General features: G+C 40.4%; 1 protein-coding gene across 1 annotated transcript in view; it reads left to right on the top strand.

Annotated features, from left to right (window-relative positions):
• LOC138447628 (uncharacterized) overlaps nucleotides 1-14,451 on the top strand; it is a 1,020,308-nt gene that overhangs the window by 76,687 nt on the left and 929,170 nt on the right. Inside the window, exon 4 of the mRNA XM_069603826.1 lies at nucleotides 10,151-10,226. Within this exon, the coding sequence (XP_069459927.1) occupies nucleotides 10,191-10,226 (36 nt within the window). The 5' untranslated portion in view covers nucleotides 10,151-10,190. The remainder of the gene's footprint in view (nucleotides 1-10,150; nucleotides 10,227-14,451) is intronic.

Here is a 14,451-nt window from a genome sequence, read left to right as displayed (position 1 = left end):
GTGGTGCTATTTACTGGTAGCTGAAACCGCAAAGTGCCGCTGAATTGAAAAGTTCCTGTAGCTGCTGCCGACCTCCGAACTGCTGTGCAGGAGTCCGCCAGACGTTCTCCCTCTTGTCCCCACGACTGAGGCCCAGGAACAGAGGATCTGCAAGTCTGCTACCAGGAAAGAAGCCATCTGGATCTTCTTCTTCTAACCAAAGGTATGGTCTGACAAAGGGGTACCTACCTCTCTGTCTGCAGCTTGCTTGTCTCAGTTGAGATTTGCAGAAGCTGCCCTTTTAGAGTTATCCTAGCTCTAACTTTTCACAAGTGCAACAGCTTGTGGCCCAACAGTGATATTCTACAGCAATCTCTCTACCTCTGTGCAAGACTTTTGTGCTATTTAAGAAGCACCTCAGCTCCATAGACTTTGTTCAAATTGACTTTGGTTGTCCTGGCATCCTGCAGGCCCTTCTGTCCCATTGACTTTGATTCTAACTATCCCTCATAGGTGATACATTGGTTGCTTAACTAAGATTGCTGGGCAAAGTTTGTATCTAGACTTCATTGGGGGATTTTAAAAGTGCTCACATGCTCTGAGAACTTGTTAACCTTTTTCCTTCCATTAACTCTAGCTCCTTATCCACAACCACAGGATATTATCAAGTACAAAAGTGATATATAAATGCCAATACAGTCCTAGTAATTGAAGTCACCCCGGGTGTAGGAAGTGTGTAGGGAGCCTCTCTAATGAATATCTACTTGCTTTTCTTGATTCTGACAACGTGTTATGAAGTGTATTTTTATTGTTGCACATTGTCCTTTTTAAAGGCCGTTAATTAAATAAATATTTATTCTTCTAGAAAACCTTGAGTATGAGTGTTATTTGGATACTTGTATGTGTGGATTTTGATGCTACAACTCTAAAGCTCACATTTACCCCTCTTGAGATAAGTCTGGCTGATCAGTCACTCTACCGTGTTTTGTAGTACAGAACTATAGCAATAGGTGGGTTACCTTATACCAAGAGTACAAGACTGGTGTAGTCTCCCTCAGGGTTACTGCATACAGTCTTGCCTAACAGTTACCAAACATAATGGTTCCTGATTATTTGATTTTAAAGTAATCCAAGTGGGCATATTATATATGAACAACTGGACTATGCTACAATTGTTCTTAAAGAAAAGAAAATGTTTTGCGAACAATTGTTCATAAAGAAAAGAAAATGTTTTGCAGTTGTTGTTCATTTATTTCCATTTGCTGGCTTTTATGTTCTCGAGTTTGGATTTCTCTGATCATATTCACATGTAATAATATCATAGTATGATGTACCTTATTTAGGGCGGTAATTTTCCCAATTATTTCTAATTTTAACCAATTTGACATTATTTATTAAAAGGTATAATGGTTCTTGATTTTTTTCAGTCCCTTTATAGTCCCATTTACACATCCTTACTGCATTAGTGCTACCATCTTTCTCAATTGTTGTTCTAAATAAAAACAAAGGGGGTCATTACAAGCTAGGCGGTAAGGGGTTAACGATGCCGGTAATGATGTTGGTGCCGTTAACCCCTTACCGCCCTATTACGAGTCTGCTTGCGGGATCCGCAAAGGGCACCTGGTAAAACCAGGTGCCCTTAGCGGGTCCTGCTAGCAGACCAGGGAGCTAACAATGGGCCCATTATTAACAGGTCTGTTGTTAGCTCCCTCCCCATTCCCATTGAGCCCTATGGGCGCTCGAATGGGAATGGGGATGGGTTCCCTGAATGGGAAAATACCGGGTCCTCCAAGGTTGGAATGGCCAAGTATTTCCCCACATTCAGGGAACCCGGAACCGGTATGCGGTATTGCGCCATGGCTACCTCCATGCTCGTAATGACCCCCTATATGTTAATAGCAGGATTCTGTCAAAGATCTTCTACAAGAAAGAAGTGTAAATATTTGCCTAATAAATTGTGTACCAAAACACCTGCATTGTATAATAAAGTTTTCTATGATATGTTATCATATTGAACATCCTGTATTTAGGTGTGCAATAGCTGGTCATGATAACATAGTTTAACACTGTACCAAATTCTTTTTGTGTTTATTACGTTTTGTACAGAGTCAAGTTCCTAAAAAACATTACAGATCAGATAAGACATTACCAAAACTGCTGAACCTCCTTGGATCTGTACCCCTGTAACCACCTCCCTTTTCCTGTGCCTGTCCCTCTTCCCTTTACAGCCTCTACCCTCCCCCTCATATAATACCCTCCTCCCATGGTTGTCCGCTCTTGTCTCCCACCCCCTCCCCATCTACTGTATTTCTGTCTGGATCTTACCGCCACCTTAACCCCAACCTCCCCAAATACTCTTGTGTGTCCGTGGCCACCCCCTATTCCTATACACCAACGGGTCCCATTGATAAGTGGCATCCATTCCCATTGTATCACCATTTGATAAACACTATTCTCATGTTCAATTTTCAGTCCATGTTCAACTTTCTCAATTGACAGATTATACATGCTTTGGTTTTCCTCAGTCTCTTTTCCAATTTGCCTCCTTGTATATATACTTTGTCATGTCTTATTCAACACATGTAATCAATTATTTATTGTCCTTCTGGTGACTCTTCTGCCAGTGTGCAGCCAATGGTAACTTAGGATCCTGTGCCCGCACCATGATGATATATTCTCTAATCTTCGTTCCTAGCACACAAATTATACTTCCTATATACACTTTCTTACATAGACGTATGATGGCAATAGCCACACATTTAGTTCTGAAATGTATTTGTTTCATGATATGAATTATAATGTGTTGTTCGGTCCTAAGTATCTGTGTCTTATTCATTGCAGGTTTGCACATATTCCATCTGATACATATAAAAAAATCTTTTATATGTGGTTTCAAAAATAATCCTATTGTACATGTGTTGTCTGCTTTCATATAGCTTGGACATAGTTTGGAACGTAATGTTGGTGCCCTCGTATAGGTTACTTCAGGTCTGAGTTCTAAATATTATTCTAAATCCTTATCCATACTCAAATTCTGGCAATGTTTCTTTAAAATATTTTACATAGCATTACTTTCCTTGGTATATTTTGTGATTAATCTAGCCATAATGTTATTCTCTGATTTGTGGGAATTAAGAACTTCCGATCTGGCTTTATTATTATCCTTTATTTTGCTTTTAATTTAAGTGTAGCATCTTTCTCTAAATCAATTCTTTATAGTGTTCAATTCCAATTCTCATTCCTTTTCTTCACTCCAGTTTCTCAAAGCCATAACAAATATTTTCAATGGTGGCTCTCTGATGGCAACTTGTAGCATGTAGTGTTGCATTGACCTCTGTAGGTTGGAGATCTTATATCTAAGAATTCAATTGTATATTTTTTGTGATTCATGCTGATCTCTATGCCAACATTTGTATCATTCAGAATAATTGTATATTCACTCAGTTCAAAAAATAAGTGGGGTCCTGGGGCTCCCTCTGTGAAAGATAGTGAGCTAACGAATCTGAGTAAGGCTCTCATAACCGGGACTAATGTCTGGCAGTGGGACTCCCTCCCTCCCTTGTTTATTCACTCAGTTCTTCATATGTTCCATTTGAAATCATAAATATGCCATCAATATATCATTGCCATGATTTTATTTTGGACACAAAGTATATTCAATATGTGCATGGTATTCCTAATGTAGGATTTTAGATTGTACACCCATGGTCCCAGTGGTTCACACAACATATTTAGAAATATTTTCCAAAACCCAGCCTATCTTGCTTACTATGGGTCTTTATCATATTCTTTATGAACTTAAGATAAGAAATATATCATGGGAATTATTTTATGTTGATTGATTTCAGCGAATCTCACCTATATGCAGAAGACAAATCAAACATAAATACTAGGTAAGAAATCCATTTTTATGGCTGGCCTTTAGAATGTCATTTGCGACTCTAAATCAGAAAAACAAATCATGTAGAACTTGTCTCGCATATATTTTTCAGAAACTATCTGAATATAACAACCTTTTTATAAGGACAGAGGGACAATCGTGTCCAATGTTCTTTATAACCAAATTATTTAGGCTCAAACGAGTAGAAGTATAAAGTAATCATTATAAAAATTAATGCAAAACATTAACCGTGAATTGTACATTAACTCTCTTAATTTCCTTGTTTTTTCCACCAATATATTCTTTCGTTCAACAAACTTTCAATACCATGAATATTTGTTTTACAAACATGAAAAATATTGCTCACATATGTCTTTGAAAGTATGAATGGTTAATTTTGGTTGTATGTATGCACAGCACAGAAGCACGTGCAACAGTGTTGGAGCAGAGCACAATCAACAACAGGCAGATACAAAGAAGTATACTTAAAATAGGTTTTATTAGGTATATTTTCAAGGTTGGGCTTAAATAATAATGAAGGCCAACATAAAGAAATCCCCTCTCTCATTTACCACACATATCTATAAACTAACTCGTTCTTGATAACTTCAACTCTTTAACAGTCACAAAGCACGCCCTTTGCTTTCTGAACACTTCATTTTGGTTAGTTATGTGAAAATGTTACACACGTCAGATATTTCATTTAATCGCTTGTGTCCTGCTTTCCCTGCATCTTCCTTAGCATTTAATTATCAGCAGCACCATTCCATGGTAGTGCCTTTTGTGTGAGTGCTAGGCCACAGTGGAAAGTGGCAGTGGGTGGGACAGCACTGATTTAACACAGAATCCTTAGGCAGCATTGTAAAAAGGGGACAGATGCATTGGTATATGCAAAGGCAAAGCATGCCTAGCAGGAATGGGAGATAGCTAAACAAATGGAGGTTTTTAGGAGTGAACCAGCTATGGTAGGTACAGAATCCTGAAAAAGAAAGGACCTAGGCTAATTAGCATTCGGTGTGGGCCACACTCCTATAATTCCCACTAGGGGTTAGATGTCTTGTCTTTAGAAACAGTGAAGTCGAATTTGAAAATGTTTCTAATACATTCATTTATTCATGAACTTTTTTGTTGCTGGCAACTGAAAAACCTCTGACTAATGCATTTCGGAAATTTTCCTTCTTCAGAGCCGGGCTTAACTACATAGTATTACTGTTAGAGTATTCTTCAAACATAATGCAATAAAAATAGACGTTACAAATTAAGCAACACAGGGTACCCACAGGTGACAGAAAAACAAGTAACACAAAGGAGAGAGAACATTTCAGACTGACCTGATGGCAGGTTGCTTCCCTGCTTAGGATCAGCGTTAATGTTCGGTCTTTGTCTGCATTCGCAGAGCACTGCAAAAATGAAGCATTGCAACACACATAAATCGTCTTGTCTGATGGCCGCTTAACTGTGTAAAACAGTGTAGCTGCTGCCGACCCTCTGTTAGTGTGATCACTGCGCTTATCTTCAGAGCGCATACAGCACTGATGTGGTACTTGCTTCAGTGGCGTTCGGTGTAGCTCTGAAGCTCTGTAAGCAAATTAGACATTGCTGTGGTAATGTTTGTATATAAAATGGCTGCTCGCTGTAGAGCCTGTCGGCCATATTGGTGTGGGCAAAAGCTGGTGGCTGTGTGGTAAACAGCCAAACTTCATTTCTTATCAAGTTATGCATCGAAGTTCAAAGATTTATTATGTGTTATCAAGGTTAGTGAGCTGCATATTTGGATAATGCACCTTTAGTTCTGCAGTATAAATGTACTTGTAAAGCGCATGTTTGTGACACGCATTGTGTGCGAAGGGAACAATAAATTACTGATGAAAAAAGGGATTTTTAAAGGAAAATGTTTTGCAGACGTTGTAATAAACTTAATGCGTACAGGGTTCCAATTGTAAAGGAACATACAATATTGGATGTAAAAAAGAGAAAACAAAATACATCTCTTAGACAAAGGTGACAATGCTGTTCACTATTGGTGTTTTGCTATATACTTCATAATTAAAGGAGCACTTCATGCTTGATGGAACATGTGATTTCAAAAGAGAATAAAAACAACGCATATCTCTTTGACAGTGCTGCTCTCTAATGGTATCATTATGTATACTTCATAATTACAGGAGCACAACATGCTTGATGGAACATGTGATTTCAAAAGTGAATAAAAACAATGCATATCTATTTGACAGTGCTGCTTTCGAATGGTATCATTATGTATACTTCATAATTACAGGAGCACAACATGCTTGATGGAACATGTGATTTCAAAAGTGAATAAAAACAATGCATATCTATTTGACAGTGCTGCTCTCTAATGGTATCATTATGTATGCTTCATAATTACAGGAGCACAATTTGGGCATATCATGGCTGATGATATTTTCTAGGCTTGATGCATCATTATATGACATAATATGGAATGTTTTGAAGGGAAACTTTCTCGAAAAAAGTAATTAGCAAACAAGGCAGTAGATTGTGGGACAATCACCACAAAGAAAAGTCTGGTGTATCATAAGAAGCAGTTAAGGTCGAGCTCATCATTTATTCCTCGCGGTGATAATGCCTCGAGTCTGTCGATCCAATAGGATTCTCTCTGTTGTCATTTTTTCTTGATGTCCGTAGTAGTGCTCTCAATGACTTCTAACACCTGAAATTTAACTTGTGAAATATTGTGCTTTTTTTCATTAAAGTGCTTTGCCACTGCTGAGTTGGTATTCTTATTCTGTATACACGATTTGTGTTAATTTATGCAAATTTGTAGCTTCCGGCCTGTTTCTCCCACGTAATACACAAGGACAGCGTATGCAATAAACGCAGTTCTCTTGTATTGCAGGTTGCGTGACATCTTATTGTAATTTGTTCTCCTGTGTAAGGATGTAAGACAATGCCTCCTTTTATTATGTTGTTTCAATTGCTACAATTTAAACAAGGATAAGTACTTTGTTGAGTTGCTTTTTCTTGGTTTATCTTTGCGTGTGTTCACAAGCAGGTCCCTCAAATTATTAGATCTTTGGTAAGCGAATATTGGTGGATCAGTGAACAGGTCTTTTGTTCTCTTTTGTTCTCTCGTCTTTTGTGAGAATTTGCCAGTGTTTGTTAATGCACCTCTTGATTTGCATGCTCTGTGTTGAAAATTTGGACACATATACCAGTGATGGTGATTTTGACTTGTTTTTAGGACTGAGGGTACTTGCTCTTGTATTTGTAGCTACTTTTTCTGTTTCCACTTTTACATCTTCCTCCGGATACCCGCGTTCTTCTAATTTCTTGCTCAATTTGACTAGCTCTTGTTCAAATTCACTCTGGTCGCTGATGATCCTTTTAAGGCATAGCATTTGTCCGTAAGGTACATTTTGTAGAGTATTTTGAGGATGAAAACTCATCCGATGTAGCAAATTATTTCTGTCTGTGGGTTTGGTAAACAAGGATGTTGTTATCTGTTGGTTTTGTTCATTGACGTAAATATCAAGATAGTGTATTCCAGGGTTTCCTATTTCAGAGGTAAATTGGATGCGGTGGCCTATGTTGTTTCTCTTGTGTCCTGCCATATACCGAAAATGTAGTCAATATAACGTACCCACAATTTTAGTTTGTCCTTCCACTGTGCTTTCTGTAATATGTGGGTAGTCTCGAATTGATACATAAAAGCGTTTGCGTATTACGGTGCCATAGTGGCTCCCATGGCTGTACCAGATGTTTGAATGTAGTAATCGTTCTTGTATTTGAAGTATGAGTTTGTTGAAATGAAAATCAATAGGGACAGAATAAACTCCTTAACTGCCCCTATCTCTCCTTCTCGTAAGAGGAGCCACTCAACTGCTTCTTGACCCAAGTCGTGAGGGATACTCGTATAAAGACTTGCCACATCAATCGTGAAAAGGATGTCTTTGTCTGTTAGTTGTCTGTTCTCGAGGATGTTCAGGAAGTGTGTGCTATCCTTAACGTACGTTTCAGTTTTCTGTATTATTGGGTTGAGAAAGTAATCGATGTAAGTTCCGAGTGGTTGCAATATTCCCCCTGTTGCCGCTACTATTGGTCTTTCGGGTGGGTTTGTTAATCCTTTATGTATTTTTGATAAGAGGTAAAAATGTGGGGTAGTCGGTTTCGGTGTCTGTAAGAATGCTTTGGTCTTTTTTGTGATCATTTCTTTTTCTTCTGCTCTGGTTAAAAGAGTTGCCTTTTGTTGCGGATATCATTAGTGGGGTCATTGTCATCCAATTGTCTCTTGCATTCTCTTTCGTAATCTTGTGTATTCTGAATTACCAACGCTCCACCTTTATCTACTGGTCTTATTGCTATACTGTCATCGGAGTATAAATTGTGTATTACCGCCATTTCACCTCTAATTAGATTCTTCTTTTGTGGGGCTCCATATTTGATTTTTTTCATATCAGATATTACAATTTTTTCAAAAATATCAATTGCAGGTACGTTGAAGGGTGGTACAAATGTACTTTTAGATTTGAACTCAACTAATTCTGTTGGTTCATGTTCAGTGCTTTCATGTTCCATTTCTGCAAAAAACACTTTCAATTTCAGTTTTCTTGTTAATTTGTGGAGTTCAACCTTAGTGTTGAACAAGTTGATACCAAAAGTGAGTACAAATTTCAAACCTTTTTGCAGTACTGCTTCTTGTTGTTTACTCAGTACACGGTCGGAAATGTTCACCACTAACTTCCTCGAGCTTGGTATCTCGTCGTTACCCCGGGACCTCTTCCTCTTCCCCCTCCTCGTTCGCTTCCTCTTTGATTTCCGCCTAAAAAAGAGGAAGAGTGCGGAGTGGTACTGCTTGTGCCTGGTCTTGCTGATCCACTTGCTCCTCCCTCTGTTTCTGTTGTTGTTTGTTGTGACTGTGGATTTGGTCCATCTCTGCTGGAGTCTGTGTTCGAGCTACTGTTATCTGTGTTGGGGTTGGGATTCCTTGGACGTTGTGGTTGGTTCTGATACTTATCGTCCCAGGTATAAACTTCGTCTCGTAAGTAATCAAATGTATTGCGTCTAGATTTCCTTATTTTCCTGGCTTCTAGATCTGTTTTGTAGCCCTCCAGTTGTTTGATGATGTCTATCAGTATGTCCTTAAACGTTTCCGCACTTGTAAGTTCTGTGATCTCGGTTGTGAGGTCTTTTATTTCTTCCTCTAAAGTCAATAAGTTTGCAGACAGTTCTTTGATGGTCAGTAAGATCAAATCAAGGGAGTACTTATTGAGTATCTGTTCCCATTTTTGCACAAACTCTTTACTTTCCTTGCATAAGGTATGCTTCAAACCAATTCTAAGTCCTCGCAGTATTCTCTGTGCCTTGTAGTAGCGTCCTAAGGTTACTGCATGTAGTTTGCGGTTAATGGTCTTCCTGATGGTATACTCTAGCGGTTTGATTCTTTTATTTGGATCGGTGTCCTGTGTGGTAATGTTAGGTTCCTTTATGAGTCCAAGGATCGCATTTGCCTCTTCAGCTGAAAAGCCTAATGTGGTTGCTCTTAGTTCAGTTAGTTTCTCAATTTCTTCATACGACATTACAGCGTGCTACACCTCAGTTAATTGCCCGGAAGTGAAATTACTGAAATTGAAGAGTGGAAGAGGGTGCACAGCTACTTTCAAGTATACTTATGCGTTTTGTTTGCTTAGTGCTCAGTTAAATTTAGTGATGCTTAGTAGAGTGCAGCCCACTATGTAGTGCCTACCTGGATGGTGGAGAGTACACTGTGAGTAGGCTGATCATGAGTCTAAACACTGTATGCAAACAGCACATGTTGCATGGGAGGCATTAACACAGAGATTAGGGGATTTTTAGAGTAAGGAGTGTAGAGTTCAATGGGGCCTGGGCACCTGATTAGGTGGGCATCAGGATAAGGGTCCTGAACAGAATGGAGAGCAAAGTGAGGTGGGACGGAGGTTAATCCAGAGCAAGGCATATTGAAGAAGGAAGTCAGACCCCCAGAACAAGAGGTAATACATGGAAGCGGAAGATAACTTGTGAATAACATGCCACATATGGAAATGTAATAAAATGTGATATCCCATAAAGTGCTCTTATACCCATGTTGTGGCTGAGACCATTACTTGTTCAGTTTTACAGGTTGTAAGCAAGGCCAAATGCATTTTTAGTAATTGTCTCATTTTTTTAAATGAGAGTTTCCTTAAATAGTATTCTGTATGACTTTCTTATGGCCTGTATTCTCCTGGGGACATATATGAAATTATCACTGAGCAATACACTATTGACCTGAATCAGTGTTCTCTTTTACAGAGCAGCCCATGCATATGAAACCCAACAGGGCTTTTCAGATATGAGCCCATATTGTGAAAGCACACAGCGAGGAACGGTAAGTTTCACCTGGTGCTCTGCAAAAGGCACAACATTGTCTCTTCGTAAAAGATTTGTCCTGCATTGTAGATTTCAACTCAATTGGTATAAGCATCAAGAAGGCCCGACCTTCTCACACATGGTGATTACTTGTACCCTAAACTCAATAAGGAGAGGGTGTGGGCTGGCGAGTGGGCTACTCTTGGCGAAGTCTAGATGGTTGGTAATCTGGAAGTGGGTACAATGAAGGAGTTCCTTGTAGTTGATTTGTGAAAGTATTGAATAGAGAAGCCATTGTACAAGGAAATGATTAGATGCCTGGTAGGATGGGCTAGCGCTGACATTTGATGATGTAACAGAGCCTTGCTTATTGAAGGCTCAATAAGTGATGCATAGTGATTTTAATGAGATCTTTCTTGGAATGAGCATCCATTGAAGGAAAGAGAGAGCAGTCTTGATGTGATCGAACACCTTAAGGTGGGGCAAGAGATAGGTTTAATTGTTTGGAATTCTCTAGAGTTTGCAGTAAAATTGAAGGAGTTCAATGTTTTGATGCCTACCATCAAAATGCTCTTATTTTAATAATGGGCTCTGCGATGTTAGAGCTCCTTGGTCCTTATCTCTCATGAGATCAATTTAAGAATAAGTACGTTTTTTAAGCTGTATGTCAAGGCACTCAGTTGTCTTGGTAAAACAAGAATATGTGGAGGAACATAAAAAAGATCAATTTAACCAGAACTGAACATTATGTGTACAAATGATGCAGTTGTCTTGACTACTTAGGACAACTCTTTCCTTCCTCAGATAAACAGTCTTCTTGTTGTTTCACCAAGGGCGTGGTCATCTGTGGCAATCATCCAGTCTCCAATCGCCAAACTTCCCTGCTCTAAAATCGCAGTGTCATAGTGGTAGTGAACGGTGCATCTGTGTGATCCAAGTTCACTACATACTTTGTCAATGTACCTCATCATTACAAATCATTTGTACATTTCATAGGTGTACCTGAGCATTTCCATAAACCGTTATTCTACATAAAGGAAACATGTTTACATCGGTAGCTCCAGTGCTGAGGGCAAGTTGGCTTAAGTGCAGATTCTCAGATACTGGTAAATACCTTTGGAAAAATGCAGATACTACTCTGAGATTGCTTTGATATGATATGAGATGATATGATAGTTTATTCATATAGCGCCTATAGACAATGTATTTCAAAGCACTTCAAGGCAAGGGAGGGAACAAGGGAAAATACAATGACATTCTTACAGGCCATGAACAGTAAGGATGTGAAATTAACTATCGTACTCGGCCTGACGGTATTTCAGTGCAATAGCAAAGAAATAGATAAGGAAGGGAGGGGGAGAGTGTAAACAGACAGGCGACTACCGTACAAGGCCTGATGACATTTCCGGTAGAGCCAGAGAAAAACAAAAGGTGAGGGAGAGGGTTGCAGAAAGGGAGGGGAGGAACGAAACAAGCGACTATCCTACTCGGCCTGACAACATTTCAGATAGTGCTGGAGGGTGGGGAGGAAAAAAACAAGTAAGGGGAGGGAGGAGGAACACAGACGAGGTTGCTATCATACTAGGTTCAGGGACAATTCTAACAGAGTAAGTCCATAGAAGAAAGTAATGGGAGGAGGGGAGGAGATAGGAAAAGGGAGAAAGGGAGAGGAGGAGAGAACAGACTAAGCAGTCAAAAAGAGACCGGAGAAGCAAGAGGGGAGAGTGAATACAATTGCAGAAGTCAGTAGTAACACATAATGTTGCAAGCCAGGATACAAGATGGAGATGGGAACAGCATGATTCAGGGCCACCATGAGTACAAGATGCAAAGGAAGTCCAGCATGAGAGTTGAGAAAGGGTGACGCACCATGAATCAATGAAGTCCATAAAAGTCAAATCCATCATTGGCCACAAGACGGTGATGGTGAAACCAGTATGTATCAGGACAGACTCCTGCAGAAGTAGGCTGGAGAGGGGAAGGGGAGCAGGGTAGAAGAATCAAGCAAAACACACCTGTGTGTGAGAAGGGGGGGGACAAGAGAACATCACAGGGGGACTAGAGGGGGTGGGGATGCCCTGTGAGGACTGAGGGAGTTAACACATGTTGGTGCATGCTTACCTTGCCCAGTCTTGATCTCTTCTATACTCCCACAGCCCTGGACAGACCACTACTTGATCTCGTTCACCCTAGAGGCGACACCAGCGCAAATTGACAGCATAGCTCCAGCTGTTCAGACTAGAAATAAAAAGAACATCACCCCTGAAAATTTGATCCCATTAATCGCACCGACCTTGAATGCCATTCTGGACCTTACAGATCCCTCAATGATGGTAGACGTATACAATAGAGTCATGCTCTCTTCTCTAGATGCCATAGCCCCACTGAAGTTAAAAAAAGCAAACCCAGAAAACACATCAACGCCTGGTTTTCTCCTCATCTTAAAGCCCTCAGACAAGAAAAGCGATGCTGTGAAAAAATTTGGAGATCACTTCCCTCAGAAAAAAATAAGAAAAATTTGAGTAAACTAGCCTCTCACTACAAAAAAGAAATCATCCTGGCAAAACAAACGTCCTACAGTACTCGAATCTCACAAGCCAAATCCAACACTAGAGAGCTGTTTACAATACTAAAAGAGGTTGAATCTCCCATCCAAGCTCCTGACTTGTGCCTCAAGGACAAAAATTGGTGCACGGGTATACAAAGTGCCTTAGCTAACAAAATCTCCTCTCTCAAGACTAAGATAAACATTAAAAAAGACTCCCTTCTCTCTTCTACCAAACCCAGTATCCCCAACCCTAAAAAGAGACACCCTACTCAGACACACCCCCCTGTGCACATTCCCCACTTTAACTTCCACAGAGTATCTACTAAAGAGGTAGAAAAGGTCATCCTCACCCTCAAACCTTCGAATTGCCATGGGGACCTATGCCCCGCACAATTGATAAAGGATGCGGCTCGTGATCTCGCACTATTTATTACCAAACTAATAAATGTGTCATTCACATAAGGCAGCGTACCGAACAATCTCAAACAATCATGGGTCCTCCCCCTGCTTAAAAAACCGAATCTAGATCCCTCTACTCCCACTAACTACCGTCCCATCACTACAGTACCATTCCTTCTTAAAATCCTCAACAAAATAGCATACCAACAAATCCAACATTACCTTGAGCACTTCCATCTCTTAGGAGTCAGACAATCGGACTTCAGGCCTCAACACGGCACCGAAACCGCACTCATAGATCTCACAGATAGATGAGCCGAGAGATCAGGGTAAAGTGGCAATACTGCTTCTTCTTGATCTCTCGGCTGCATTCGACCTGGTCGACCACGAGATCCTATGTGACCACCTTCAAAAAGCCGCCCACTTTTCTCAAGAGGCAACTGACTGGATCCAAACCTTTCTAAATAACCGCACGATGAGAGTCTTCTCCCTACTAGCAGCAGCCGACCCAACACCCATCACCTGTGGCGTACCTCAGGAATCTTGCGTCTCCCCGACCCTGTACATCTTCACAAAGCCCCTTTTCGATGATCTAGATGGTCTGGGTCTCACCTACACTAATTATGCCGATGATACACAGATCCTCATCCTGTTGATGGGGGATTATGACAAGGATTTGGCCTTCGTCAACAAAGTGTACCTCATCATCCAGGCTTGGATGGCCTCACACAGTCTATGCCTGAATGATGACAAAACAGAACTCCTCATTCTAGCGTCCTCACATAACCTGATCAAAACTACTCCTCCTTCGTAATTGACAACAATAAGATCACAGTAGCCAAGGAGGTCAAAACCCTTGGCTTCTACCTAGACTCCACTCTCACCTTTAAAAAACAAGTTAATGCTATGGCATTCGCCACATCTTACACATGCAAACTCATCAGAGCAGCCAAACCTTTTCTCTCCCCATCTAACTGTCTCACCCTAGCCAGGGCTCTGATCTTGTCCAAGCTGGACTATTGCAATGCACTTTATGTAGGATGCAACAAATATATCACGAACAAAATTCAGATCCATCAAAATAATGCCCTAAGAGCGGCCCTCAGTATCCCAAAGAAAACCCACATCTCTGATACTAGAAGGTCTGTCAACTGGCTTTCTACCAAAGACAACATTTTCCTCAAATCGGTTTCCCTGACCCACAAATGCCTCCACCAAGCAGCCCCTCAATACCTTATCTCTAGATTCACCAGACCCACCTCTGCTCACCCCTCTAGAATGACCAATTCCAATCTCC

Source organism: Ambystoma mexicanum, chromosome 3q (genome assembly GCF_040938575.1).
Source record: "Ambystoma mexicanum isolate Mex_15411 chromosome 3q, UKY_AmexF1_1, whole genome shotgun sequence".
NCBI classification, from domain to species: Eukaryota; Metazoa; Chordata; class Amphibia; order Caudata; family Ambystomatidae; genus Ambystoma; species Ambystoma mexicanum.
The sequence above is the reverse complement of the archived record's forward strand: the minus strand, read 5'-3'. Positions and strand labels throughout refer to the sequence as shown.